This window comes from Capsella rubella, unplaced genomic scaffold (assembly GCF_000375325.1).
Source record: "Capsella rubella cultivar Monte Gargano unplaced genomic scaffold, Caprub1_0 scaffold_7, whole genome shotgun sequence".
In the NCBI taxonomy this organism is placed as follows: Eukaryota; Viridiplantae; Streptophyta; class Magnoliopsida; order Brassicales; family Brassicaceae; genus Capsella; species Capsella rubella.
This window is the reverse complement of record NW_006238917.1, coordinates 3,167,373-3,194,136: the sequence shown is the minus strand read 5'-3', so window position 1 is coordinate 3,194,136 and position 26,764 is coordinate 3,167,373. Positions and strand designations below refer to the sequence as shown.

The 26,764-nt window shown below is 37.6% G+C and overlaps 7 protein-coding genes and 1 non-coding gene across 10 annotated transcripts; 3 read left to right on the top strand and 5 right to left on the bottom strand.

Moving 5' to 3' along the window:
* The first annotated feature begins 107 nt into the window (after positions 1-107).
* Positions 108-2,324, top strand: LOC17878414 (putative exosome complex component rrp40). Its single transcript, XM_006284516.2, is given in 9 exon segments — positions 108-445; positions 552-582; positions 585-616; positions 764-850; positions 1,077-1,133; positions 1,480-1,572; positions 1,682-1,754; positions 1,849-1,924; positions 2,014-2,324. Coding segments are annotated over 9 exon segments (717 nt in total). The 5' UTR covers positions 108-391; the 3' UTR covers positions 2,228-2,324.
* An 86-nt stretch (positions 2,325-2,410) lies between these two features.
* Positions 2,411-9,083, bottom strand: LOC17879838 (pantothenate kinase 2). Its single transcript, XM_006282492.2, has 22 exons — positions 8,563-9,083; positions 8,214-8,429; positions 7,891-7,943; positions 7,526-7,642; positions 7,170-7,289; positions 6,954-7,048; positions 6,782-6,875; positions 6,523-6,654; positions 6,291-6,403; positions 6,008-6,200; positions 4,781-4,989; positions 4,619-4,663; positions 4,478-4,526; positions 4,312-4,394; positions 4,040-4,156; positions 3,906-3,969; positions 3,640-3,786; positions 3,385-3,543; positions 3,163-3,246; positions 2,881-3,075; positions 2,713-2,784; positions 2,411-2,625 (listed from the first exon to the last, which is right to left on the bottom strand). The coding sequence occupies exons 1-22, from the start codon at positions 8,828-8,830 to the stop codon at positions 2,533-2,535; spliced, it is 2,718 nt and encodes a 905-aa protein (XP_006282554.1). The 5' UTR covers positions 8,831-9,083; the 3' UTR covers positions 2,411-2,532.
* Positions 9,084-9,800: 717 nt separating this feature from the next.
* LOC17880119 (interaptin) lies at positions 9,801-12,865 on the top strand. The gene is made up of 2 exons (XM_006283095.2): positions 9,801-10,030; positions 10,377-12,865. Exons 1-2 carry the CDS (start codon positions 9,962-9,964, stop codon positions 12,648-12,650), a joined length of 2,343 nt encoding a protein of 780 aa, XP_006283157.1. The 5' UTR covers positions 9,801-9,961; the 3' UTR covers positions 12,651-12,865.
* Positions 12,866-12,959: 94 nt separating this feature from the next.
* LOC17880665 (E3 ubiquitin-protein ligase KEG) lies at positions 12,960-16,427 on the bottom strand. 3 transcript variants are annotated; one of them, XM_006283296.2, is made up of 6 exons: positions 16,254-16,426; positions 16,055-16,155; positions 15,077-15,434; positions 14,904-14,995; positions 14,328-14,801; positions 12,960-14,073 (listed from the first exon to the last, which is right to left on the bottom strand). In XM_006283296.2, the coding sequence occupies exons 3-6, from the start codon at positions 15,422-15,424 to the stop codon at positions 13,152-13,154; spliced, it is 1,836 nt and encodes a 611-aa protein (XP_006283358.1). In that variant the 5' UTR covers positions 15,425-15,434; positions 16,055-16,155; positions 16,254-16,426; the 3' UTR covers positions 12,960-13,151. The 3 variants fall into 3 exon arrangements, with proteins under 3 accessions (XP_006283358.1, XP_006283357.1, XP_023633929.1); XM_006283295.2 differs by lacking the exon at positions 16,055-16,155 and having other exon boundaries at positions 16,254-16,427; XM_023778161.1 differs by lacking the exon at positions 16,254-16,426 and having other exon boundaries at positions 16,055-16,227.
* A 404-nt stretch (positions 16,428-16,831) lies between these two features.
* Positions 16,832-17,911, bottom strand: LOC111829336 (ATP synthase subunit b', chloroplastic). Its single transcript, XM_023778162.1, has 2 exons — positions 17,298-17,911; positions 16,832-17,206 (listed from the first exon to the last, which is right to left on the bottom strand). Exons 1-2 carry the CDS (start codon positions 17,790-17,792, stop codon positions 17,042-17,044), a joined length of 660 nt encoding a protein of 219 aa, XP_023633930.1. The 5' UTR covers positions 17,793-17,911; the 3' UTR covers positions 16,832-17,041.
* Positions 17,912-18,067: 156 nt separating this feature from the next.
* Positions 18,068-19,726, bottom strand: LOC17879775. The gene is made up of 5 exons (XM_006285627.2): positions 19,390-19,726; positions 19,106-19,205; positions 18,879-18,978; positions 18,577-18,671; positions 18,068-18,490 (listed from the first exon to the last, which is right to left on the bottom strand). Exons 1-5 carry the CDS (start codon positions 19,535-19,537, stop codon positions 18,220-18,222), a joined length of 714 nt encoding a protein of 237 aa, XP_006285689.1. The 5' UTR covers positions 19,538-19,726; the 3' UTR covers positions 18,068-18,219.
* Positions 19,727-19,820: 94 nt separating this feature from the next.
* On the top strand, positions 19,821-19,893 carry TRNAR-UCU. Its single transcript has one exon. It is a non-coding gene; the product is annotated as a tRNA-Arg (tRNA).
* A 186-nt stretch (positions 19,894-20,079) lies between these two features.
* LOC17878147 (nucleotide-sugar uncharacterized transporter 3) lies at positions 20,080-23,031 on the bottom strand. The gene is made up of 10 exons (XM_006282599.2): positions 22,753-23,031; positions 22,240-22,316; positions 21,989-22,147; positions 21,754-21,887; positions 21,313-21,443; positions 21,170-21,214; positions 20,996-21,093; positions 20,801-20,908; positions 20,530-20,586; positions 20,080-20,445 (listed from the first exon to the last, which is right to left on the bottom strand). The coding sequence occupies exons 1-10, from the start codon at positions 22,901-22,903 to the stop codon at positions 20,371-20,373; spliced, it is 1,035 nt and encodes a 344-aa protein (XP_006282661.1). The 5' UTR covers positions 22,904-23,031; the 3' UTR covers positions 20,080-20,370.
* Between the last annotated feature and the right edge of the window lie 3,733 nt (positions 23,032-26,764).

The following is a 26,764-nucleotide window of genomic DNA, read 5'->3' as shown; positions in this document are numbered from 1 at the left end:
TACTGCATCGGTACGAAGTGCATTTACCTTATTTTCACTTTTTTGGATTTTACCAACAACAATTATGAGCCAACAAGATAGAAACAACAATCGAATGAGAGAAAGATCAAAGATGGCAACGATCAAAATCCGACCTTTGGGTGGGTTGGTTGTTCCTGCGGCCTGAGATTCACAAATCCCTAACATAGATTCCGTTTATGTCCCAAAAATAAAATAAAAATTAAAAGGAAGTTGGGTTTTGTCCTAAATCAATGCAAACAAATAAAATACTTTTGCGACCAAAACTAAAGGAGATTGCAGAGGGACTAGTGTTGTTTCAGGGGATCGCATCATCTTCAACCCAAGGAAGAAATTTTAACAGGGAATTAGGTTTTTTTTATTTATATTGGAGATGGATGCCAAAGCTGCTTCTGTCTTGCCATCAAGCCTCATAGATCAGATTGTCGTACGTATTTCCATCTGCCCACTACAATAAATATTACCCTTTTTTTTTTTTTAATGGTTCGATTTGGTTACAGTGAAACATGGGTTGTGTTTTTCATTGGTTTCAGGTTCCAGGTGATGTTGTTCTTGATTTGTCAAACAGACAATCAAGCTCGGCAGTGGCCTCCGTCAGGTTTCTTCTTCTCTTTTCCTTCTTGTCTTTGTTTGCATCTAATCAAAATTATTCCAGTGGGCACTTGATTTGTGATTTGAGTTGCAACGCAAAAGGGATTAGAGTATTTTTTTGAAATGTGTTGTTTGTTTTGGCTTCTTTTTTCAGGATAGTGATGCTATCTCTGCCATGAGAGCTGGCAAATTAAGTTACTCCAAGCCTAATAAGTATTGGGTCGAAAGTTCTCATAAACGGGTGAGCTCAGTGTGTTTACTACCACATTTCATTATCATATGAATCAATCTTGCCTTTCTAGTTTTGCATCTTTATTCTGCTTGTTGTGGATTATTCGTCTGTGTCGTCTGCTCAGATTCTTCTACCATATTAGTTTCGAGAACTCTCGCACGATTCTAATTTGTTGATTTATCTGTTAACTCTCAATTCCGAGTTGCTGTTAACTCCGCTATTATGGTTTTTGCAGTACATACCTCGCCCTGAGGATCATGTTCTTGGAATTGTGGTAGATTCTAAACCAGATGTAAGTTCTTTGAGATCTTGGTTGTATTTCTTTATACCCTTTTAAGATTGGTCATCCCTGAAGGCATTTTATTATAGTTAGTTGTCAAACACATAATCTCAATTTCTGTGACTTCAATTCTCATGTCTCTGACTGAAAAAAACAATAAGTTGGAAACTTGTTTATTGAGTGGTCTTGGATCAGTAGATAACTAGGCGTGAGTATTGATTTTAGGGTCTAATATCAGTAGAAAACTGACAAACGAAAGTTGATTGACTTTTAAATTCTCAGCTGCAGTTTAAGTTAGCTTGGCGTATTCACTTTGGTTAGTATTGAAGTGTTTCTTTTACTAATCATGGCATTGCAGAATTTTTGGGTGGACATAAAAGGACCCCAATTAGCGCTTTTGCCAGTTCTTTCATTCGAAGGAGGAACACGAAGAAATATTCCCAAGTTTGAGGCAAGTACATTCTGATGAATCAGGAAGCTATCTTGATTCTCATTTGGAATATGACATTCTCTATGAATTGCTTGTTTCCGGATTTTTCAAATATTTGTGAACTAAACAGGTCGGCACTTTGCTTTATCTTCGGGTTGTCAAGACAAATACAGGAATGAATCCCGAGGTGTGTTGTACAGACGGTAAGTTTAAAGCTTTGGAGGCTTAACAATGCTGTTTTTCCTTGCGTACTCTAAATGCTTTCAAAACTGATTGTCTCTGGTTTCTATGTATTAGCAAGTGGGAAAGCTGCATTATTTGGACCCTTGAGAGATGGTTTCATGTTTGAAACTTCAACTGGTCTTTCAAGAATGTGTGGAGATATTTCCTCTTAAAACTGTGTCTCTAATACTTTATCTATCTTCTTTTGACTTTTAAAATTTACTTTCTCATCTCTTGTAGGCTGTTGAGTTCACCAACGTGCCCGGTCCTCGAGGCTCTTGGAAAGAAACTCTCATTCGAGATAGCTGTGGGCTTAAATGGCCGAGTTTGGGTAAATGCAGTTGATCCACGTACAGTCATTATCGTGGCCAATGCAATGATGAACTCAGAATTTCTAAGTGGGACTCAGCAGAGAATCATGGTTGAAAAATTGCTCGCTAAAATTTCAGACTAATACGTTATTATATCTTGAAATGTAGTTGAACCTTAATGATGCTCTTTAGCAAGTGATTTCTATTTAATGACAAAAAAAAGCAAGTGATTTCTATTCATTCAAATATAATTTTATACGATGACAAAAAATATATATATATATATATATATATATATATATATATATAATTTTATACAGTAAAAGTTTTAGTCTAAATAAAAATACATCTGCCACTTGACGAATGCTTAATTTGTATACAACAGTGAGAGCCAATAAACTATTGGGGCAAAGTGGTCTAAAAGTTGAAGCAATGATACATTACATTGTTAAAGAGAGGGAGGCTCGTATCTGCATACACAATCATATATGTTTCCTTTTATCAACTTCTCAGCCAATCTCTGGTTTTTCACCATTGCAAGCTGCCAAAATGGAAGAGAGAGGTTTCAGTCAAAAGTTTTAATACCAGTTCTAGAGTTGGAATTTTCTGTCAAGTGAGGTTAGAAAACCTTGAGAGCCTCGCATTTGAATTGAGCGTTGAAGTTGGTGTGAAGTGCTCTTCCCATACCTTCTAAGATAACCTGCAACATCATTAAACATCAAAAAATGAACAAAGCTTCTCTCTTTTTGTGTATTTTAATGTTTGTCAGGTAAAAACAGAGAAATTTTGTAGATACAAGATCAGCGTCTTTGGCAGCGGCTGCAAGCTCAGAGCTGACTTGTCTGAGGTCAATGCAAGGACTTCCACATCCATTTTCAACAACCATCAATGGTACTGAAACTGAATCCTTCTTTGACCCATCTCCCGGATTTACCATCGCATCCACAAGTAAGCCTCCCATTTCTGCTGCCCTCCTCAAGATGTCACAATGCTTAAAGAGTAATGACCAGACAAAGAGTTATTTACCTGGAAAAAAATAATAACCACTATATAGAATCAAAAGTTAAACTGAAAAAACCTTAGCAGCCCCGGCGACTATATCAGGGAGTTCCATAGCAGTCACGTCATTAAGAGCAGGAAGAGAGTTTGCCACTAGAACAACCTGGAGAATCATAATGACCATTTGTTTAGTGGTTCCCCAACTTATTCACAAAGAAACCGTTTTGCCTGTGCATTTAGGTTTGTGAAGAGTAGGAAGAAATTTAATTACTTATAGGAAGAGCTCAAGAAAGATACGTACTTCAGTCCCACGACGGAGAAACTCTCGGGCAAGAGGAAGCATCCCAAGAATGACGTCTGCTCCCGAGTTATCAACAAAAAGTAACGCTCTTTTATGTCGATGAGGCTGCTTACCTCCAGATCCAAGCATCCTTTCTTTGAAAGCATCAAAATCATCTACCTGGTTTTACGGATAAGAGAAGATTTCCAGGTTAAGATTAAGAGTTAGCAAACAGTAACCTCAGAGAAAGAAAAGGAAAGTGGTCTTGTTTCTTACTCTCCATGGTCTCTGCATCTTGTTGCGACTCATTCTGTATATTTCAATAATGGTTCCTTTGTGATATAGATCCACACATGCTCGAGATCCCCAGTCGAATATGTTTGCAGCAAGAACACCTTCTATAAGGGTAAGCAACCTTGCCTCCTGAAAATCAGAGAAAACATTTTAAACAGTAATGAGCGAAGTTGTCTCACGTACAGCAGTAAGACTTCTATCAGCAAATTATATACCTACAGAGAAAAGGAAGTTTAAATATCACAGACCTCGCTCATCGAATCAAGCTCCTCCAGTAAATCAGGTAAAACAGTAAGTGATGCCTCGTTCTCCCTATCATTTTCGAAGAAAGAGAGAGCATAAGAAAAACTCTAAGTAGAAGAGATATAAGACCATGATTTACCTTTGCTTGATGCTTCTATATGCATCAACAAACTGAAATTCCCTTAAGCATTCTTCCCTAAGTTCCAAGAGATTTGCTAGCCCCAGCTTTCCATATGCAGCTGGCTCTTCCATTAATCTTCAACCAAACTAAATTGTCAGAAAAAGGCAAAAGCACGAAAAACAAAAAAGATTTTTTGAAGCGTTTAACTATGAATTCTTAATTTGACTTATTCAGATCAAAGTTGCATAAGCTTGACTGGACAGAGGGGAATCTGTTGTAATGAACCAAACCTTGCCAAATGAGCTGAAAAAGCACGAGCAAAAGCATCACCACGTCTTTTCGCATCCTCAGTTCCTCCTTCACTTGCCACAGCCTATAATCATGTCCACGGAATCAAAGTAAGTACCAGGTCATGAAGGTTGAATAGAATCCCTATGTATTAACTTTAGCAGTCACCGTATCAACAAGGTCTGGCAAATGCTCGGACAAAACTTTGAGCCAGTACCTATACACCAAACAAAATAAGCAATTTAAGAAAAAGTGATTTCATCAAATAAAACCACTGTTTTAGAAGATCAGTATTGACTTATTACTCACTCTCGTTCGCCTTGATCTGAGAGATCAATTGTGTTAGGCTCATACCTGGTGTAAAAGAAATCGATTAAAACAGGTACATAAAGTCTCCAAAATCATGAACAAGCGACAAACCAGGAGATATATGTACAAGCTCAATACATTACTCAGGGACATGCCACTTACGTTTTCGGGTCAGCCAGCAATGGGAAGACCTCCAGTGTGGGGACAAGATGGAGGACACCAACATTTAAAGCACTGGCGTCGGATCTAAGAGCACTACCTCTGGATGAGGGAACTTCAAACCCTCCAAGCCCAGTTGTTTTCGACGGAGCCATCGGTACAGGAGCAGTTATTTCGGTTCCTCTACGCACAAACTTTTCCATCCACGAAATCTGATAGCAAACAGAAAAGTCCCTTTTAAACTCCAAAACTTATCCAGACCAAGACAAATCCAAAACTCAAGACACAAAACGCTTACAACTAGTTGAAGTGATATCTATTTACCATTAGCAAAAGAAAAGTTGAAATAGGGAAGAGCACCTGATTCCATCTAGTATTTGACATATATCTATCAACTAAAAAGAGAATATAACAGTGACAAAGATTTTAAAAACAATGTTTTCTTTTGTTAAGAAGTTTACAAAAAGAAATCAATAGTCTGTATGCTATATCTGATCTCTCTTAAGTTATATGATATTAACAAAGTTGGTTGCTATAGGAGAGAAATTATGATTCTTAGTCTTGCTTTCTATTATTCTTTTATGTCATGTAAATGATACCTTTGTATGAAAAAAAATAAAGAACCAGCATACTTCAAAGCGAATAATATCCATACAAGCATAAGCACATGTTTATTCTTACTGATACGAGGACAAGTTAAAATAAAGAAATATAAATTCGAATTGTACAGTACATACTTGATTTGTTAGATAACGTATGAAGTTACAAAAAAACGTATATATAACAAATACCAAAATGTATATATTTTCTATGAGAAAGCTCTAGACCAGACTCTAAAAGATATTCTAGTGACTTATCTACATGGAAAATGATCAAGTATCGATCCAATCAAATCAGTCAGCACACAACCATGGAAAGGAATAAGTAATAGTGCACTTCAATAGTATCAAAGTATCCGACCATAATATTCTGTAAATCCATGGATAATCAAACATTTGCCAAAAAAACTCCATTTTCAAGAGCAGCATATTCTATAATGATATTGCCTAAAGAATACTTTAATGGTACACAGCACACACTTTACCCAGCACAAAGTATAAACGGTATCATATTCCCGCACTTTAATATTTTGAGCAGTACCATGTCACTACAGAAAGCATTGGCTGTCAGTTTCAAAGTATCAACTAGAACAATCTGAGACTTCGGTAAAATGTAAGCTAAAATTATTACCTTTTCGTTTAAATCACCGAGTGGTGGTCCGTGAATATTTCCTCCAGTATATGGTGCACCCATTGGAAACCTCTCAACCAACTGATGGGACATTAAATCATCCAATCCATGCTTCTCATAGCTCATGAACGCACCCAGAGCACCCAGAAAGCCTTCATGCCTCAAGAACATAGCTTTCATCTCTCCTTTCGACCTAGTGTGACCAAACAATACATTGATGAGTTGAGTGATGAAAGTGGAGTGCACATATTACATCTAGGTCCAAGTTTACTAGTGAAGTTACCAGAAATGTACAGCAAACGAAATTGTGTCCATGGTATATGCATGACCCCTAATGAAAAATCCTCCAAAAAATATTCGCTTTAATCCAAAGCGCAGGGCGTTCAAATATGATATCTACACAGAAATGAACAAATCAGAAACTCAGAATATTCTCAAGCACTTTCACTGATCAAATGAAAAGTATAATTGTTCAAGAATTTTTCCTCGAATCCTTTGGACTCACAAACGCATACCTGCCCAATATTGTATGAAATCATCCTCAATAGAGACAAGGAAATATCTTCGGGTCTGTAATCATCAAGTTCCTTATTTTCAGAGATCGCCTTGCCAAAACTAGAAGCTATTGTTGAAGCAGAGAGACCAATCTGTATAATTGGTTACTGAGAATTACTAGAACAGTAGTAACAAAACATTTTTAAGTTTTAACAAAAGAGCCGTCACATCCTACAATGAATAAGATCAGATGTCGTCCGATGCAAAGTAGACTCATACCTTGGAGTAATCCATGCCCCCATAAATATCACCAACAAGCATATCAATGGTGCTATTATCTCCCTTTTGGCTGAGTTCTAGCAATTCATCAAAACTAAAAACAGAAGAAAACAACGTAAGGTATAGGAAACAACGATATAAAGAAGAAATGAAAGATCAGATCTATTGTAACCTCTTGCACTTCGTTAGAAGTCTTCCTAAGCCCCAATAGGTACCACCACCAACATTAGTCCCACTCACACGTTCAAACTTTCCTTCTCCATCAACCTATATTTTGAAAAGCCTATTGCATAATTATATAGGTCCATGCAAATTTCTGACCTCCCGACTTTTCAAGAAGACACAACACAAACAGTTTGTGAAAGAAGTAGCAAAAGTAAGCAAATACCTTGATTATGCTAACACCAGATCCAACGTTCACAAGAAGATAGGGATACAAGTCATTGGGATCTATCTGTACAAATTCTTTCTCACCCTCCATGTGCGTGAAGGCTTCATGTCGAATAGCCTGCAGAAATAGCATGAAACTAAAAACAAATTCCAAACGGACACATGTAGATCAGGAAAAAAACATATAAACTAATAGAAAATTTCAGTAGTCTTAAAAGAACTATATGTAGAGGAAAACACAGCAGGCCACACATAATGTGACCCTGTCTTCACGTTTCTGCTTTGCAAGTGCTAGTAATAAAGGCATAACTACATATGAAGACACAACGTAAAAGGAATGCTGAAAGGTCTTACTTTGAGCAAAAAATTTGCTCCAGAAACAAGGCAATGCATTTCATCTTCTTTATCAATGCTAACGCCCAGCCGTTCCTTGAACAAGTCTGCAAATTTATAGGCTCCGCCACCAGTGACCTGCAAGATATGCATACGCCTAACTCATGTGTTTAAAAAAGTAATCATCAACTAATCAAGGCTAAACCAGCGAGACATATGAAGACATAAGATAACGCCTCACGGTGAGGCCCTCACCTAAAAAAAAAATCATGAACGTCTTAAAATAATTTTTGGTACATCAAATGACAGAACGAGCTAATTATATCCAAAAGGAGCCACAAAAGGTGATAAAGATAAAAACAACCAAGTCATCAAAATGTCATTACCTTGATAACACCAGTCCCCAAAGGCAAGGTCTTCGAACTCCAAGGATAAGGATCTAATCATTGATGTAAAAGGAGAATTGGTTGAAAACAAAATGGAGAAGAAGACGAATTAAGCAGTCAATCACCAGTGACCATTTAGACATGGCAGAGTAGTTTGAGCCTACTTAATTACATAAAATCTCCAGTCTACTCACAGAAATTAGGGAAGTCAAAATCTGACAAAAGCACATCAACTTAGCATAATCATTATGTAAGCACATCATTCTAGCGTTCATTAGAAGAGTTTCTAGACATTGAGTGTGAGGTAAAAAAATGACCAATACCTCGGCGATGAAGCTGCTTGGAATGAATAAAATCCAAGCACTCGTTTATTTTGTGAGTTTCAAACTTGACAAAATGAAGTCTCCCACCAAGAACAGGATAGCTTCTCAAGTTGCCATTAGTTATACCCAACCTCTCCTTGATGGTCCTCTTCCGCTTATCATCATCATTAGAGTAGTCCTCATGCCGTGAAAAGTACAGCAACTTTATCAAAGATCCTAACAAATAAACATTTACATTTCTCAAACACAGCACTTGAAAAAAGCATGGAAATTTATCCCAAAAATAAAGATGTTCAAAGCCACCAAAATACTAGAGAAATGAAACAAAGGTGAAAAGAGAGATATGAACCTCCGATATCAAGAGCCAAGTGAGAGATATCATCAGACTGATTAGGCAACAAAATGGTGGGATCCCTCTCCTCGAGATTGCCCTGAATCTCAGCTTTGCTAAGATCAAGCTGAGGCCTAGAGCCTGATCTGTGGATTGAAGTCCCTGAAGCAGAAGGAGCCATATCTTTCTCACCAACACCAACACAAACCTGAGAAGATTTTGCTTCAGCTTCTTTTTTATCCTCGAGAATTATTGGATCATGCTCATCTCCTGGAGGACCCGCCATTTTTATTAAAATTGAAAAAAAGAGAGAAAAAAAAACACCAACCCAGAAAGATCGGATCACCAACAACTTCCTAATTCTCAAACACCACAACAAAAAAACCCTTCTTCTTCCTGTTTCGATTTCCCAAACCAAAATAAAAAAAGGACACGAACTGATAAGAAGACTTTGTTTAGTTTAATGAAGTAACACCTGTTTGAGATTTTGGTAATAGAATCGATCGATAAAGCTGTGGCTGAAGCGGACCTACCTACCTCAACAAAATCCTCACTTTAACATTAACGTCTTTAATTATTGAGGTATTGTGATTAACTAATCAGTAATTAACTACCACACAAAATTTGTTTTGTTTATCAGTTTGTAAGTGGGGATTAGGTTTTGTGTTTGACAAATAATAATTGACTTAAACTCGAACTTTCACTTGCGACTTATGCTACTACGAAGATATCTTAATTATGTTACTACGAATGGGTTTATTTAGATCAATCTGTTAGAATTATGTTTTATGATTGCCAAAGTTTAAGATAATCTCATTCACCACCTAAATAACGATGTCCTTATGTTTTTGCGGACTGAGTTAGATAATGTTGAAAAAACTTGGTTGATGGATTTGGTTGTTGTTATCTTAGTGGGTCTATTGGGCCTGAGTGAGTGCCATGTTAGTCGACGAGAATATGACCTCTTTTTTAAGTAGTGGCAAATTCATTCATTCATACATACTAGAAAAGCATATCCACGTCATTAAAAATCCCTATCCATTATTGACAAATAGATCCCTTGGCCGTGTATTTGGACATGCCGACATGCATCTTGTTAAATAAGGGCAAAAACGTCTTTGGCTTTCAATTGCGATCGCAACTCGCAAATCAACGCGAGCCTCTATTTTTTTAGTTTCGTCTCCTCCTTGACTCATTCCTTAAAAAACTCGACAAGTAGAAATACGAAACAAAATAATTAATTTCAATTTATAATATCCACTCCCTCTCTCTCTCTCTCTCTTCCCCCATAGATTATTCTTCTTCTTCTCCTCTTCTTCCTTCGATTTGGGTTTGCTCTCGTTAATAAGCTTTCCCCAAACGCCACTTGTTCTGTGTTGGAGGCTTTGTAATGGGGATTGTATAATATGCTCTCAGGATGAGTTTCTCTCAGTCTCAGGCCATTCGCCTCAATCTTGCTTCCTACTCCTCTCTCTCTCCCTCCGAGGTTTGCTTACTCTTTATATTCATATTTGTGTCGCTGCTGATTCACAAGACTTTACTTCTCATCACTTTGTGAAACTTTGTTTTTTTTTCTTTTTCAAATCTCTGGTTTTTCTAGATTTTTTGCTGGCTTTGTTTCTTGGGTTTTGTTCCCATCTGATTGTTCCTTCAAATGATCGTTAGCTTAAATATTGCAAATTTCAAGACTGTTCCATTTGCTCTCTCTCTCTCTCTCTCTTGGGAGAGACACCCTTGTATGTCAAATGATCAAGTTATTTTTTTGTTTTTTCTCTCAAAAGAAATGATCGAAGTTGATTTTTGATGTCGGCTGTATTGATTTTCTTATGCAGTATTGGTTGACGAGAGTAAACCAGAAGCAGAAGAGTCTTGTCGCGTTCCCGAGCAGTACAATTGGAAAGAGACATGCTTTACTGAGTGTTCAATCAGTCCTGAACAATACAAGACCTAACATCAGCGATAATGGAACAGCTGACTCTGCAAATGCTCTTGTCGAGAAATTATTCGCTCGGACACAGAGATTGGGGAGACAAACCAATCAACACTCGGTTTATCCTGACGATGATCTGAACTATTCAAACCTTGGAGTGCTCGAGCCTGACCTCGAGGCTGCTCTAGTGGCCTTGTTGAGAAGGGAAGAGGACTTACATGATGCTGAGAGGAAGCTTCTCTCTGAGAAAAAGAAGCTTAACCAGGCAAAGGAGGAGTTAGAAAAACGTGAGAAAATAATCGGCGAAGCTTCTTTGAAACATGAAAGTCTACAAGAGGAGCTGAAGCGGGCAAATGCAGAGATAGCTTTACAAGCCAGAGAGATAGAAGAATTAAAGCATAAGCTTAGGGAAAGGGACGAGGAACGTGTTGCTATGCAATCGTCCTTGACTTTGAAAGAAAGAGAACTAGATCAAATGCGTGAAGAGATTGCAATCAGAAGCAAGGAGGTTTCTGTGGCTATTTCTGAATTTGAAAGCAAGTCACAACTCTTAAGCAAAGCCAACGAAGTTGTCAAGAGACAAGAAGGTGAAATACATGCACTTAAGAGAGCCCTAGAGGAGCGGGAAGAAGAACTAGAGATTTCTAAGGCTGCGAAGAAACTTGAACAAGAAAAGCTCAGCGAAACAGAAGCCAACCTGAAAATGCAGACAGAAGAGTGGCTGATTGCCCAGGATGAAGTGAATAAGCTTAAGGAGGAAACCATGAAACGCTTAGGAGAAGCCAATGAAACCATGGAGGACTTCAAGAGAGTGAAAAAGCTTCTGACTGATGTGAGATTCGAGCTTGTTTCTTCTCGGGAAGCTTTGGTATCTTCCAAGGAGAAATGGGAAGAAAAGGAGCTACTATTAGAAAAACAAGTGTATGAGCTCGAGGAACAGAGGAAAAGTGTGTTGTCATATATGCAAAGCTTGAGGGATGCTCACACTGAAGTAGAAAGTGAGAGAGTAAAGCTCAGAGTTGCTGAGGCTAAGAACTTTGCACTTGAGCGGGAATTATCAGTCCACAAAGAACTGCTGGAGGAATTACGAGAAGAGTTGCAGAAAGAGAAACCATTGCTGGAGCAAGCTATGAATGATATATCCGTTATTCAAGATGAGCTTCAGAAAAAAGCTAACGCGTTTCAGGTATCACAGAATCTACTTCAGGAGAAAGAGTCAAGCTTGGTAGAGGCCAAACTAGAGATTCAGCATTTGAAGTCTGAACAGGCTTCTCTAGAACTATTACTGCAGGAAAAGGATGAAGAACTCACAGAAGCTAGAAATAAATTGGAAGAGGTGAACCGGGAGGTAACACAGCTAAAGGCGCTTATGACCAGTAGAGAAGATCAGCTTATGCAGGCAACTGCAATGCTGAAGGAGAAAGATGTCTACCTTCACAGAGTAGAAGATGAGTTGGGCAGTTCCAAGCTGAAGGTCTCGGAAGCTGAAATGGTGGTGGAAAGAATTGCAGAATTGACGAGTCGACTGCTTCTGTCAACCACTAATGGTCAAAATCAGAACACAGTGAGGATTAACAATGAGATTAGTTTTGGCTCGATTCAGCAACCACTAGATAATGATTACGGAATGGAGAACAAACGGCTAGTGATGGAGTTAAACTTCACCAGAGAAAGTCTACGGATGAAAGAAATGGAAGTTCTAGCTGTGCAAAGGGCTTTGACATTCAAAGATGAGGAGATCGACGTGGTCAAGGGCAGATTAGAAGCCAAGGAGCGGGAACTCAAGAAATTGAAAGAAGAAACGACTAATGACAGTGAAGAGTTGAAAATGCTATATGCCTTGGCACAAGAGAGAATCGGAGAGAAAACAATGGGTGATCTGGCCATAGAGAAACTTCAGCTTGAGGCAGCTCAACTTGAAGTTGAAGCTGCGACCAGTGCTTTACAGAAGCTTGCAGAAATGAGCACAGAACTTTTGACTCAAGCTGACATGAGCATTGAGGCGGAGCCAACTTTCATTGTTACGCCAGCAAACAGGTTTCAACAGGAAATATATTCAGAAGAAAGTAATGACTGTCTTGCTGAGGTAAAAGCAGAAGTTGGCAAGCTCTGGTCCTTAACAGAGAAACTCCTGGAGAATGCAGGAATCGTCGCTGGTACATCCACAGGCATGTAAGGTGTGACATAGTGAAGCTTGATTTTGCAGATTAACTTCATAAGCGTGATCTGTATGATTCTTTTGTGGATATGTAGAATTACCTGAGGTTAAATATATCGTCACTACTTGTCACTTGTCACTAAGCGTTCTAAAAACTGAGATTGTTCAACATACAAGGTTTGTAACATCAGTTCTTGAAAAGGTTAGATTTGTAACAAAAGATTTGTACCCTCTTTGTTCTCGTTAACAGAATAGAACTTTTGTGACGCCCAATAGAATTGTTGCTATGGTTATAATAACGTATACAAAGTCGGACCTGACCAGTAATATGCAAGGAACACTTCATAAAACAAGTCTTAAAACAAGTCTTAGTCCCATCAAATATAATAAAAGAAAGTCTTTTGCTACGTTCAAATAGGAAAAAAATGTTATTATGTACACGTACTATTTGTGAAACCATGTATCCAGGACTAGAACAGTGCGATATTTAGACCAGACCAAACCAGGTTGGACACAAACCTAAGCAAACACAAGCCATTTAGATTTGCCAGACTTCTGACTATCCCGAATCTGACATTCACCTTGTCCACTCGAGCCATCACGTTGCTTCCCATCCTTTGACCTCCCTATTTTCTTCCCAACAAAGAACCCTAACTTCATTGCTGTCAATAGACCCATAGCAATCAATAAAGGTCTCACAGCCCAATGAAAATCCTCCAGATGTTGATATTTTTTCACAACTCCTTGACATGTATTAAAATTCACAATCTCTACTTCAGCCGGATCTGCAAGACAGCTTCCGTGTTCCTCTCCAAAAGGTAACACTCCAGGGAAGTCCACCTCGAGGCAACCGTTGGGTAAAACCTGAGAGATCCTGCCAGTTGCCCATATCCCTCTATTTTTTCGCATCCATTTGAATCTCGGGATGACAACATTGGCTTTGAGCTTCACAAATTGACCCACACTGTATGCTTTAGCCATCTGAAGCTGCGATGAGGTCCCTTTCCAGAGAGTTGGCAACCCAATAAACCCAACAGCTACTTTTCCCTCACGGTCAATTGAATGGAGAACACCAACCGGAGAGTGCCTCTTGTTTCCTCCGTTCTTCAGACGCACCCAATCTCCAGAAGCTAATCCGTTGGTTTCCCGTTCAAGAACAGATACATGAACCCTTACTGGATCATGAACACCATGGACTTTAACTAGCGCAAATCCATCTGGGTCAGTGGTGTCACATTCTAAACCAACCATCATTCCTTCTGGCACATCCATGTTCTCATGCTTACATGAATTGGCAGGCTTTCTTGAACGCACCCTGTCGCCCACTTGCAGTTGATCCTTTGAAAGAAACCATTCTGTATAACCAAGAGTAACCGAGCTCTTCCTGATTTCTCTACTATCAATGCCTCTCCAGATCTCTTCCTCCTCTGAGTTCTGCAAGCTGCAAAATCAGTTCCACTTAATATGACAATTCAAGGTAGGGAAAAGTGCCAACTAATATGTGCATCAACAGTAACGAAATTTAATGCCAGAAATATTTTAGAAAATAAGACCGACACTGAAGAAGTTGGTCATTACTTTCCGAGAACTTATAATTTTTCGGAAGGTACTATGACCATATATAGTGATAAAATAAACACTTTTTCATTAATCTCGTTTATACTGAATATAGAATGATAAACATGCATAAGTTACCTCTTGAAGACGTGTAAGATGTCCGTCATTGAAGGTCGGCTTCGAAGATCATACATAAAGCAACCCCGAAGTAGGTTCTCCAGAGGAGGCGGTATGCCACTGGGAATTTTAAGCTTTTCTTGCTTTCTCACCACTAAATCATATATTTCATCAGCAGATCTCCCAGACCAAGGGTGTACACCAGTCAGCATTTCTACAATGCTGCATCCAAATCCCCAAGAATCAGTCTCAAAGGACATGGGACCTCTTACTTCAGGTTGCCACTGTTCTGGAGCCATATAGTTTGGAGTTCCAAGTCTCACAGTCATATCAGAACTTGGCAAAGGGATAGTAAGAAGGAGATAAGGGATCCCAACATCCCCAAGGATGGCCTTGTCATTATCACTGATAAGAAAGTTAGACGGCTTAAGATTGAGAATCAGAAACCCTTTTGAGTGTAACTCCAGGATCCCTGTAACCAGATCAACCCCGTATCTGTAAACCGTGGTTCAACATAGATGTGAGGAAGTTAGTATTATAAATCAAAATATAAAGAAGATGCTACTACAGTGAGCTGCTTGTGTAATGCAAAATTACCTCAATACATCAGGCAGTAAAAGCTTTCCTCCTTTAAGCCGAGCCATCTTGTCACCAAGAGAGCCCTCGTAGAATTTCATGATGATGCATAACTACAGGATACAAATCATCTGTTAAACAAATACTGAAGATATGGGAGAAATTAGAGAAACACAAATGTTTGTTTAAATTACCTTTCCACTGATACTAGAGACTCCTCGGAGGAGACAGACATTCTCTAATCCTTGACACTTGGAGAACAGATCTTCAAACTTATCAACCACAACCCTTTTTTGATCCTCCTTGATAGGATGAAGCATTTTGATGGCGACTTCATGATGCTCATCATAGTCATGAGTTGACTGATGATGAGTAGCCAGCCAAACATCACCGAAGGGACCTCTTCCAATTCGATGCCGGAGCTTCAACGTAGAAGAATTCATCCAAGGGCTTGTCCCGGCTGCTAAAGCGCTCTCAGACTCACCTTCAATGATTTCATACTCAGAATCATCCGGTTTGCCAGCAATAATCTTCGAAGCCATTTATCTTTGCCTGAACCAGCAAACATAGTTACACCAGTTAGGACATGACATAAATGCAACAACAAAAAGCAAATGATTTAAGCAACTAAGCAAGAATCAGATCACATAAGTCAGGAATTGATCCACAGAGGGAAGAAAAGTTATAAAAGGAGCAACCTTTTGTTAACTATTCGTACAAGCATATAGAGAGGTAGCCAGAAACGTGAAACTATAAATCATGGAAATAAGAATATATGCAAAAGAAGAGAAAATTCAGAGAAATTAGAGACGTGTACGAATCTCTAATTTGAGAATAGGTAAGCGATACATTCACACAAGGCAAAGAGACAGTATCGTGGAGAAGTTGAAGAACAAGCGACAGTAACCAAATACAATGAAGAGTCAATTACTGCAAGATAGAATCAATCATGAGTAAATTATAGTTAACCACCCAGTGCTTCGTTTATTTCTCTAAATCAGAAGTGAACAACAACAACAAAAAGTCAGATTTCATACATCGAAATTTCTAAGCGAAGATATCAAAACTAAAATTGAACTAGAGCAAACCAATGGAAACCAGAAAAAAAAATATATATATAAATAAATCACAGCTAGCGAAGCAAAAAAGCAAGGGAAAGGAGAGAAACGGACAATGAGGGAGAGAAAAAAGAGCAATTTCGACGGATTAAGAAGGAGAAAGCTTTGAAAAATCCCTAACAGCAGTGAAGATTATATGACAAAACTCCAAAGTCCTGATGATAGAGAAACAACAAAAGAAGTAAGAAACGAGCATCGGAAAGTGAAACAAGTAACTTGAGAAGCTGAAAAAGACAGAGAAGAGAGAGAGAACCGTGAGCAGAAGCAGAAGGCGTGGAGGCCCCGTAAGTTGCTTGCTCTGTATAAATCAAACACCGTACCGGTTTCTTAAATAGTTAATACCTCTGCTACAAGCCCTTTTCATTTTTTTGTTCAACTGGCCCAATTCACTTTTTATTCTTTCTCTTCATTACGATTTTGACTTTCTTAATAACAAGGGCACACGAGACGAGATTATCAAACTTGATAATTTTTCCAATGGTAGTATGTAATTTCTTTTCCATAAAATCTGTAGCTTGATCATATATATAAGTGAACCATCTATAATAAATAAATAAATAGTGTTTGATTCAAGGTTGGGCTTTGTTATTGAACATGAGGCCCGTTATGGAAGAGCCCACTTTGTTATTTTAAGTGAATCCTGTCCGGCAGAGGTAGATGGTGTTCTAGCTCTGAAATCTCAACTTGTCTTACACATAAACGAACTCCTGCGTGCCATTCACCTTTTTTTTTTGCTCAATCGATGGAAATGTAGTGACGACGGTAAAGACACAGATGAAGATTTTATACGCAACAACTGATCCCTAATATGTAACATACTTACTTGTGTAGTTAAAACGAAAGAGGAGAGCTAAATTATACTTATAAACTTACAAATAAAAATGCTTCATCTTGAACGGCGAACAATCCAAGACACAGAGAGAAGAAGACGAAAGAGAGATTTACAGTAATTTTCTTGTAAATAAGTTTTGAGAGAGAAAGAAAGAGGCAGAGAGAGAGAGGATTACAAAGTCAACAAAAAAAGGGTTTATTTATTTAATTTTAAGAAGGAAGAACCTTCTTGACAATGTCTTCGCTGAGAGCAGCAATCTGAGAATCCAAAGCTTTAATGGTTTCTTCCTTCTGCTTCTCCAAGCTCGCCAATGCTTCTTGTAGCTCCTCTTCCACCTTCTTCCTTCCTTCCGCTAGCTTCTCTTCAACCTCAACCTGCAACATTCAAACACACACCCAATCGAATCCATTTCCGGTTTCTTCAATCTGAGATGCATACGGAGTGCATTGTTGCTCATGTTCATACCTGAGTCTCCTTCTTCATCTTGTTAAGAGCGGCGGCGATCTCGGCTCTAGCAGCTCTCATCACAGCGGCTGCTTTCTCGTCGAGCTCCTTCACCTCAGTCGAAGTGTCCTTAACACTCGCGAGCTTCTCTTTAATGGAAGCGTCCCTCTGGTCCATGAAGTTACCGAGCGGAGAGTAATAGACCTTGTCGAGAGCGAACATCAGGAAGAGGAACTCAACGACGATGATCGGAAGCGTGAGATTGAAATCGAAGAGCTGAGCCTTCTCCATCGCCTCCGCCATCGAGGGAGGAGCGAAAGCGGCGATTAGAGCTAGGGATTTGGCGGTGGCGGAAGAGAGTGATAGAGCTTTGCTACGGAGGTCGGAGGAGGAAGCGAGGGATTTCGGAATTTGGGGGAGTTTGGCGAATTTGGGAATCTGGACTCGGCTTGGTTGCTGGTTGGAGGAGAGGGAGATTAAGGGTTTGGAGGATGCCATAATGGAATTAGCAGCCATGGCCACACACACAGACACAGAGCTTCAAGAGATGAGAATGCTCAAAGTGATCTCTTTGGAGACGAAGGGAGAGAGAGAAGAGAGAAGAGAAGAGATTTGCTTACGAATGTTATCTCTTCTCTTCGCCACACAAATAAGCAGAGGCTGTGGTGGTCTGATTTAATTGAAAGGAGCGCAAAATAAAATAGCAATATTAATATGTTAAGAAACGATGCGTTTTGGCCTCTGACGCAAACGCGATTGTTTCAATTGTGAAAGAATATACACTAGCAGAGTACAAACAAACGCAAACACATATAATCAATGCATTATTGTTTTTGGCACACACACAACACCCAAGTTGGTATATAAACGTTGAAGATTAGGAAATCAAAATCTCTACAAGAATCAAATGAGGAAAGTTTCATGGGAGCAGATTCTTTTTCTTTTATGTTTCCGAGATGAGTTTTTTTCTGTTCCACACATCCTTCTCCGAGTAACACTTGAAACGAAACCTTGCGATGAGGTTATTAAAAACTCTACTTGCGGTCATGTTTCTGTGTTTACTACCTCGTTGACTTGGGGTCGACTTGTGAGATAGCCAACCTCCTAATACAGTCGCTACAAAGCTTGGTTGGTGGATCCGAGGGATGGAATCAACACCATCTTCTTGACCTTCCCTCACCTTAGTTTTCCGGGTTTCGGGTTTAGTTGAGAACCTGATTGGTCCAAAAACATGTATCACCCACGGAGATTCCGGGTAATGAAATGCAACAAACAAACATTTAGCACCAAAGATCCTTACAGTTTGAGTTGTTTCAAAGAAGAAACACGTGGTGTCTTGCTCTTCTGCTTCACCATCAACATGCAGTAGTTTGAGATATGGCGGATGAATCGAAGCTGAATGATGGCGGATAAAAACCCATTAGACCATTACAACAAAGCGCAATCTAGTCGAAACTAAACGTAACTATAACAATCTACATCATCCAGTTTAGAGTATCTAGCATAGTTATACCAGCTCTATTCTACGACATCAAATGTAAAGATGAAACAACATCATAAGCATAAACTGATCGGCTCATTCCAGAGATAAAGACTAGGAACCTGATCTCCGTCTTTGATGCCGAATTCAATGAGGTACTCAGCCTCGTTAATTAATCTTTTATCTTCATAACATAAGCAGAATTGTCCCCAAACATGCGGCCTTGATATCACAGGGTAAGGAAGAGTAGGATCATCAAGAATCATTTAGCAGTTGCTTATTATTCTCATATAGACACAAATTTGGAATCTTTAACATTCTAAACTCAAATCAAGAATCAAAATGGTACCATGAGATCTTGCCAGGGCCTGTGATGGGCAAGTGAGAAAACGCAGCTTCTACAGCCATCTTGAGCTCCCCTACTGTGGCTGTTTTCAACACTTGAATACCTTACAAATCGAAACTACACTTCAGATGAATTGTATACTTAAACCACAAATATAAAATTTTCACGGCTACATCAGAAAAATCAACAAAGGAGAACTTAAAAATACGTTGTAATAAACTAAAAACGACAACTTTAATAGTAAAAGTTAATCTTAAAAAAACAAGCTGGAGATGAGAGTATTGTACCAAAGGAAGATCCATCAAGTTTGAGAACGGTGAGTTTGATGGGCTCTTCAGGCATTTGATTATAATTGAAACTCCTCCGACGCGGGAGTCCATCTATCAGCCGGAGAGGCGAGAGAGACGCAGCAAAAGAGCGGCGTGGAACGTCCATAGATTTAGAAAATTTTGAATTTTTTTTCGGGCTAAGACATCTATTTCCAAGTTGTTGGCGCCAGGGTTGGAGAAATCAGAACTGTAGTTGGGTCCGAGTGAAAGATTGATACCATGGGTAGAGGATGAGGAAGAGGAAAGATACTTTGAAGGGAATCATGGTTAAGGGATCTCTGCTTTTTCCAAGCCTCCTTTTTACCGGCGAGAATGTTTTGCTTTTGAAGATTGCAACATCAAAATAACAATATCGAATATATAGTATAAATCACAGAACATAGCAAGAAGCACCCATGGCCTAATGGATAAGGCGCTTGACTTCTAATCAAGCGATTGTGGGTTCGAGTCCCACTGGGTGTGTAGTTTTGTTTTTTCTCATATGCTTTTCTAACCGTCCCAGTAAAGTATTTTAGTTCCGACCAAACTCTTCCGTTCGTTTACCGTTAATTTTTGGCGCAGAATCCTTGCAAATATCACTGTTATTATTGAACTTTTTCCATATTGGCGAAAAGCGAGCCACCATGTTCTAATATGTATATGTACATAGAAAAGAAGCAGTAGTTTAATCTGAGTATATATATAACCCCAAAAGTACAAAAATCAGTTTTGTCTACAATTCAATTATGTTTCGCCTTGTTGAAAACTGAAGAAGAACAAGACACAAGTTCAAAAAATTAGGCCTCTCTTTATTAATACTACTCTAAAGTCACCTCCAAATACCACTATATCACCCTCCACTTGAACATTACTGGTCAACATCTTTTCCTTAAACTAAGTAGCCTTTATGATCACTAGGCCACTCATTTTCTTTATTGGACTTTATTTGTTTTGGAGTTGTTACCTCCCGATGATCTTATAATATGCATATAAACCAGACCCAAAGAAACCAAGAAGCTGTCCAATCACATTCATCTGCGTGAAAGAACCAACAAAAAAAGGTATTGAGATGTAGCAAAGTAGATGGCGATTGTAAATCTAAACTAAATGGAACATTACCATGTCAAATGGGAGTCCTCCAAAGACCATCCAGCCTAGTCCAACCGTGAATAGATCCTGCAACGATGATATAGAGTTCAAAGTTTTTGCTTGCAGTTGTCAAATCTTCAGCCATAAAAGACCTCAAAACAGAAATTTACAAGTCCCATCATTCCTAAAATGCATGATGTATCTACTATCTCCCAGGAGTCATTAGTCCAGGGGTTCTCTCTCCTTGGCAGATTAGATTTATACTTTCTTTTGTCAGGAGATATTATAAAGTGAAACTTACCTTCATATTGCCACAAATTGTCTGTGTGAGAGCCGAGTTGAGAGTGGTGTTAAGAAAAATGCTGTAGTTTAAGAAGAAAGCCAGCACGCACGAGCAGAGTAACACAACCTGGGTGACAACATAACAGGAAAAGAAATCATCAGTATCACAAACGCAATAGTGGACAGTTATAAAGCAAATACTGATTTACGGTACCATGAAACCAGGAGATAAAAGGTGAGGAAAGTTAATTGTCTTCTCCAAGTCACCGCAAACAAATGTCCAGATCATCAATATAGGTCCGCATATAATTCCTATAATTGAAAAAATCTCACAAATTCAAAGGCAGTCTTGGGAGAATAGGTCAATTTTGTTATCTGTTCAGATTACCATTGCACCACATAAGGCCAAAGCTATTCAAGCCACTTGACTTTCCTGGAGAACCAGAGATTAGACTAAAGTAAGAGAGGTTTTAAACTGGCAGGAGGAAACGTAGTAAAACAATTAATGCAGAAAGCAGGTGACTAGTGTACCAGTCCGGGCAATGGTTGCTAGATATACCGCTGTTGCTATGTTAGCTAAGAAAACAACACCATATCCATAAAAGTCAAAGGACAAGTCTCTAGCTCCAGCAAACAATGCACCAAGTATGATGACGCCGACACTGACATCAAATTTACAAGAACTTAGTAGTGCATAATAAAGTATACTTTTTTATGGAGAGACTAAAAATATCATATCACGTAAGTGCATCAGCTGAGGGTCACATATGCCTCTGGGGAATCTAACATACAGAATAAGCATAGGGAAACCATTATCTCTCACATACTCCCCAATCCTAAGTCTTGTCTATTTTGATCAAACACAAGGATTTACTTCTTCCTAAAGGATACTATTAAACTTAGAATCTAAATAATTCAGGAAACTGTTTAATTTGAATAGTCAATAGCTAGCATGAGAAAACTGTGATTCACCTTCCAATGATAGACCGAGTATATCTCTGACCTGTGAGCATGTACTCAATCACCATAGTAAATGCCACTGTAGTACGTCTAAGCGTGGTATACATGGGAACATTTACCCCTCTAACAGATGCCATAGAAGCTAGCTTTCAGGAGATATACATCAAACAAAATTGTGATCAGTTACTACATGCAAAACCCAAACGACAGATAAATTATTGCCAAGATTATTCAGTAAACTGGTTACCATGTAGAGAAGATAGGAAATTGCTAGAGGAAGGGTGTGAAACAATGTATTCAATGGCACAAAAGTTGAGGCATTATCAATAGAAAAAGAATCAGCAGCTGTGAAAGAGATGATCCTCCTGCGTCTCAAGGCATATAGAAACAAGCTAGAGGAAATCATCTGTGGAAAAAAGAAAGTGTCAGGCTGATTTAGACATTGCCGTTATCTATAGAGCATAAGTGAAACTGCAGAAGAGAATCTCTTTACTAAACCTGAAATAACGTGATAACGTTTACACAAGGGAACTCATAGGAAGATAGCGCTGCTTTATTGAACAGCACCAGCATAACTGTGAATTAACACCCCAAAAAAAAAAAAAAAAAAATCAAATGTCAATGCCAATATATAAATTTCAAGACACATCAGCATCAAAACAGTCAACCATATTCATATTTGCCACAGTACAATAACAACTACACAATGAGATTCCCCTAGCCAACTAAATAACGCGAGATGGTGTATGTGAGATCACTAAATTACATAGATATGGATAACATTCTAATCTAGTACGGATGTACAAACGTAGAACGAAGAAATTCGAAATGAATGAACATTAACAGAGCAAACAAATCTCAATCTTCGTCACGGAAAATTGCATCAATCTCAGCAGAAATCAGAAATTGAATTTTAACCACGGACTACGAAATCAAAGGAATCGAATCCGAGAAAACACTAGAAACTCAACTTGACCGTACTCCAAAAACACGTGAAATCGAGGAAATTACCAGCACAGGCCATATAAGAAAGAGCAGCGTAAGCGCCACGTTTGGTCATGGCGGATCCTTTAAAAAGCCGATCGTCGACACCTTTACCGTCGCTATCATTATCGCCGGCGAGAGGAGGATCGGAAACGGGAAGAACAGGATTATTCCTCATCGTCGAGAGAGGTAGACTCTCTCCACGCTCTTCGTCTTCTCCTTCGTTCGCCGTCTCTCTGAGTCCTTGAGTTCTCCCTCACCCACCGGAGAAATTTGCGCCACCGAAATGAATGATACTGACCGTAGAAGACACGGGAAATGTTTTGAGTTAAAAAAAAAAAAACACATCTCTGTTTTTGGCAATCATTATCAAAGTGGGAAAGTCACGTGATTTTTCTTTTCGTGGCTCAAGGCCCAATTATATTAAAGCCCATTTAAAATTATGTCCTAAGCCTGATTGGATCCAACTATTGTCTTCTATGCCTCTCTAGTCTCTCTCTACTATAGTCTATACTAATACATTCCCAACGTGAACTCCGGATAATGTAAAGCAAACTGTATGACTTCAATTTGAATCATGTTACAAACGACTTCTAAAGCACTATATTAATTTGAAGTCATAGCGCTTTTTCAAATATGGTACAAACCTGATCTTAGTTTAGTGCTTTAATAGTGGTGAGGTATGATCGAAAATTTTAGTGAAATGATCTGAACCCTAGTATTGACTGTTGATATTCAACAAAGATCAATCTCATATTCCAAGTCGGATGGATGGATGAATGAATGAACGAATGGGGGAAGATTTGTGGTACGATTCGTAAAACAGTAGTTGAGGAGACAAAGAAGAAACATGATAAGACTTTGGTATTTACAACTTGATGGAGACAAGGCAAAGCTGTCCAGAACAGCACTCAAACTCTATTCTGCAGTGTCTTTTTATGAGTTTAAAAGAGAGAGAGAGGAGGAGGAGGACTATCTCATCTCATTCACTTCCCCTTTTCATAACACTTGTTTGTCCCCTCAAACAAACACTTTCTATCCTTTACCGTTTCCTCCCACGTGCATCTTCTTTAAATCTCAAAGACTTTTCTATTTTTATAGATCTTGAATTTTCATGTCTTTTAGGTTTGCTGTCGGTAGATTAGGTGACTATATATTATTATTATATTTCTTCTTCTTTTTTTTCATTACTAGGAGATTGCAGAATATATAACACATACTAATCGTCATGACATTACTATATCATAATTTTACAAAACACATACTAATTATTTATTTATTGTTTGTCGAGCTTTGCTATTTTTCCAATATATAGGAAAAAATAAAAACAAAACCAGATCGATCCAACGAGCTAGAGAACTAAGTGTAAAGTGGTTCCCACAAGAGCCAGCCATATGGTAATGGTCCTTCAACTTTTTAAGGCCCATTACTTCAGTGGTCGACCCGACACTAGGGCACGAGTAGTCACGCACGCACGACTCATGTTCACGTGACATTCACGTTGATACTTCCCCCTCTCCTTAGTTGATCTAAAGAACATGAAGAGACCAACCAAATTTATGATTTAATATGTGATATAGACTTCATACTCAAGAGTCACTTTCGTAAATCCAATTTCATATCTTACACAATTATTTCTTAAAAGAGGCTGTGGGTTAAGTTATCTAATACTGTGTTAGGCCTAGCATATATATCCTTTTACCAACAGTGTTTATCCTTAAACAGAAACAAGCATATGTCAATGTCAAAGCACACAACTGAAACATACATCTATATATATAAAGTTAGCTTTTTCTCTCTTCTTATGATGCCAACTAAACATCCACCTAAGCCACATTTTTGTTTAAACATTAAAATAAATTAAAACATTTAATTAATACATATTTATGTTACTTATTTAATTGATAGAAAGTTTATATAAATAAAAATAAATTATGTAAAAAAATAAAATGTTAAAATAAGAAAAACAATACTTTAATTTTTTATTAGTGGTAATAATATAATGCAACTTTCATTTTAAATTGATCATAATTTAATATTTTAAATATGTTACTGAGTTTTAGAATGGAAGTAAAATTTAAATTTATGGTAGACTAAAACAACATTTATGTAATTGTATATATAAAATTATAAAGAGGAAAAAAATGAAAGTGAAATATTAGTTTATAACATGATAAAAAGGAAAAAAAAATGATATTTCATAAATTGAATCAAGTGCTTTTAATCCAAATTTGAGTATTGAAAGATAATAATTAAATAAAAAATAATTATAATATTTTTTGAAAATTAATTAAAAAAATAATAAAATATCACAATATGAATAAAAAATCAAAGAAACAAAATTATAAACCGCGCGGAGCGCGGGTCAACTGCTAGTATACTGTAATATTAGAGTAAAACAAATATAAAACGATTTAAAAGTTTAACCAATACAATATCTTTCTAACCTTTGTTTACTGTAACTTTATAGTCTGTATGGTACTTTTGTTTCTGTTTTAGTATATACTACTAGTTTGGTTCGACCAATTAGTAAACTGTTCCCTTGGTCCCAATTAAGGTAGTGAACTCATGCTCTGTGGGATAAACAGACACTGCACGTATTCATAAGTCGATCAAACTCTTTCCCAAATATTTGCATATATATGTATAGTGAATCAAGCTAGAAGTGTCTAGTGATAGTTGTCTCATAAAAGGTTAACAAAACTTATGACAAGCTGAAGAAAAATCAGAGTTTGCTAGTATTAAAAAGAAGGTATCACAATTATATTGGATAAAAAAGATTCTTAAAATCCCCCACTTTTTCCGTGCGAAAACCAAAATTTTAAAAATTAGAAACATAGAATGTAAACAAAAATATGGGACGTTGTCCGTTCCAACATTAACCAAACTTGTCTATTACTAATATTCATGTTGGTTTGATGTTGGATGCTAAATTCGTTGAATCATGTGACCTTTGACAACTCTTCTTCTTTTTCCTTAGTATACAATGTACTTTATTATGTTTTTTAGTACTTGCTTCCATTTTTTTTATAAGTACCGTTGAATATTGGATTATTGGGACAAATATTGAATTAGTGACGCCAATATAGCAAGTTAGCAACAAATTAATGGTCAATTATCTCTTCTGGTGATCTTTAAAATTCCAATACGAGTAATTATATAGTGATCGACTGGTGTTTTATAGTATTGTCGTTTGTAATTATGTTGTTGGTCATGTTGCAATCCAAATCTTCTTAAAATCGATTAGTGTGTGAATTGTGAAGTGTGAACTGTAAAAAAAGAAAAGTTATCTTAGTTAAAGATAAGATTGATGTTGGATATAAAAGTAACAATTTATTAAAGATATGTTTAAAATAATAAAAAAGCATTAAGAATTTTAGATAAAATAATGTGCAAATATGTTAGCATCAATGTTGGGATATTGGCCGACCCAAACTTAATCGATGTCGGAAGTCATTTACTTCTCTCTCAAAATACTTCTTTCTCTTTTTTTCCTTTAGGAGAAGTAGCAAACTTCCTCACTGCCTTTCGCTTAACGTAGAAGCCATCAAATCTTTAGTATATGAGAGGGATAAAAAAGAACAATTTAAATACATCTCTTTTGATTTAGTGAATTTGGTTAAACTTAAACTTTAATTTGGAACGACTATTAGACTATTTTCAATAGGAACCTCTTAAGCTAAGATTTTGCAAAGAAAATATCTTATATTCTCTTTGTAAAATCTTAGCCTAAAAAATTGCCATTGAGGATAGTCTTAAAGCGTTAATTAAGAAATTAAAAAATGGTTGAGATAAATACATCTTTTATACTTGATTCATTAGTTATGTGAATGTGTCTTTAAATTTGTTGAATTTTTTTGTGTAGACACGATGAAACTGATCACGAATATAAGATTTTTTTCTAGTCAACTGTATGTTCAAGATTTTGGTCCACGAAAATTTGTGAACTGAAATGTCGACAAAAAATTTATTGGCATTCTAATATTTGATTGGTTACTTAGTTTAGTTCTGTAGTTTATAATTTTTGATTGGTTACTTA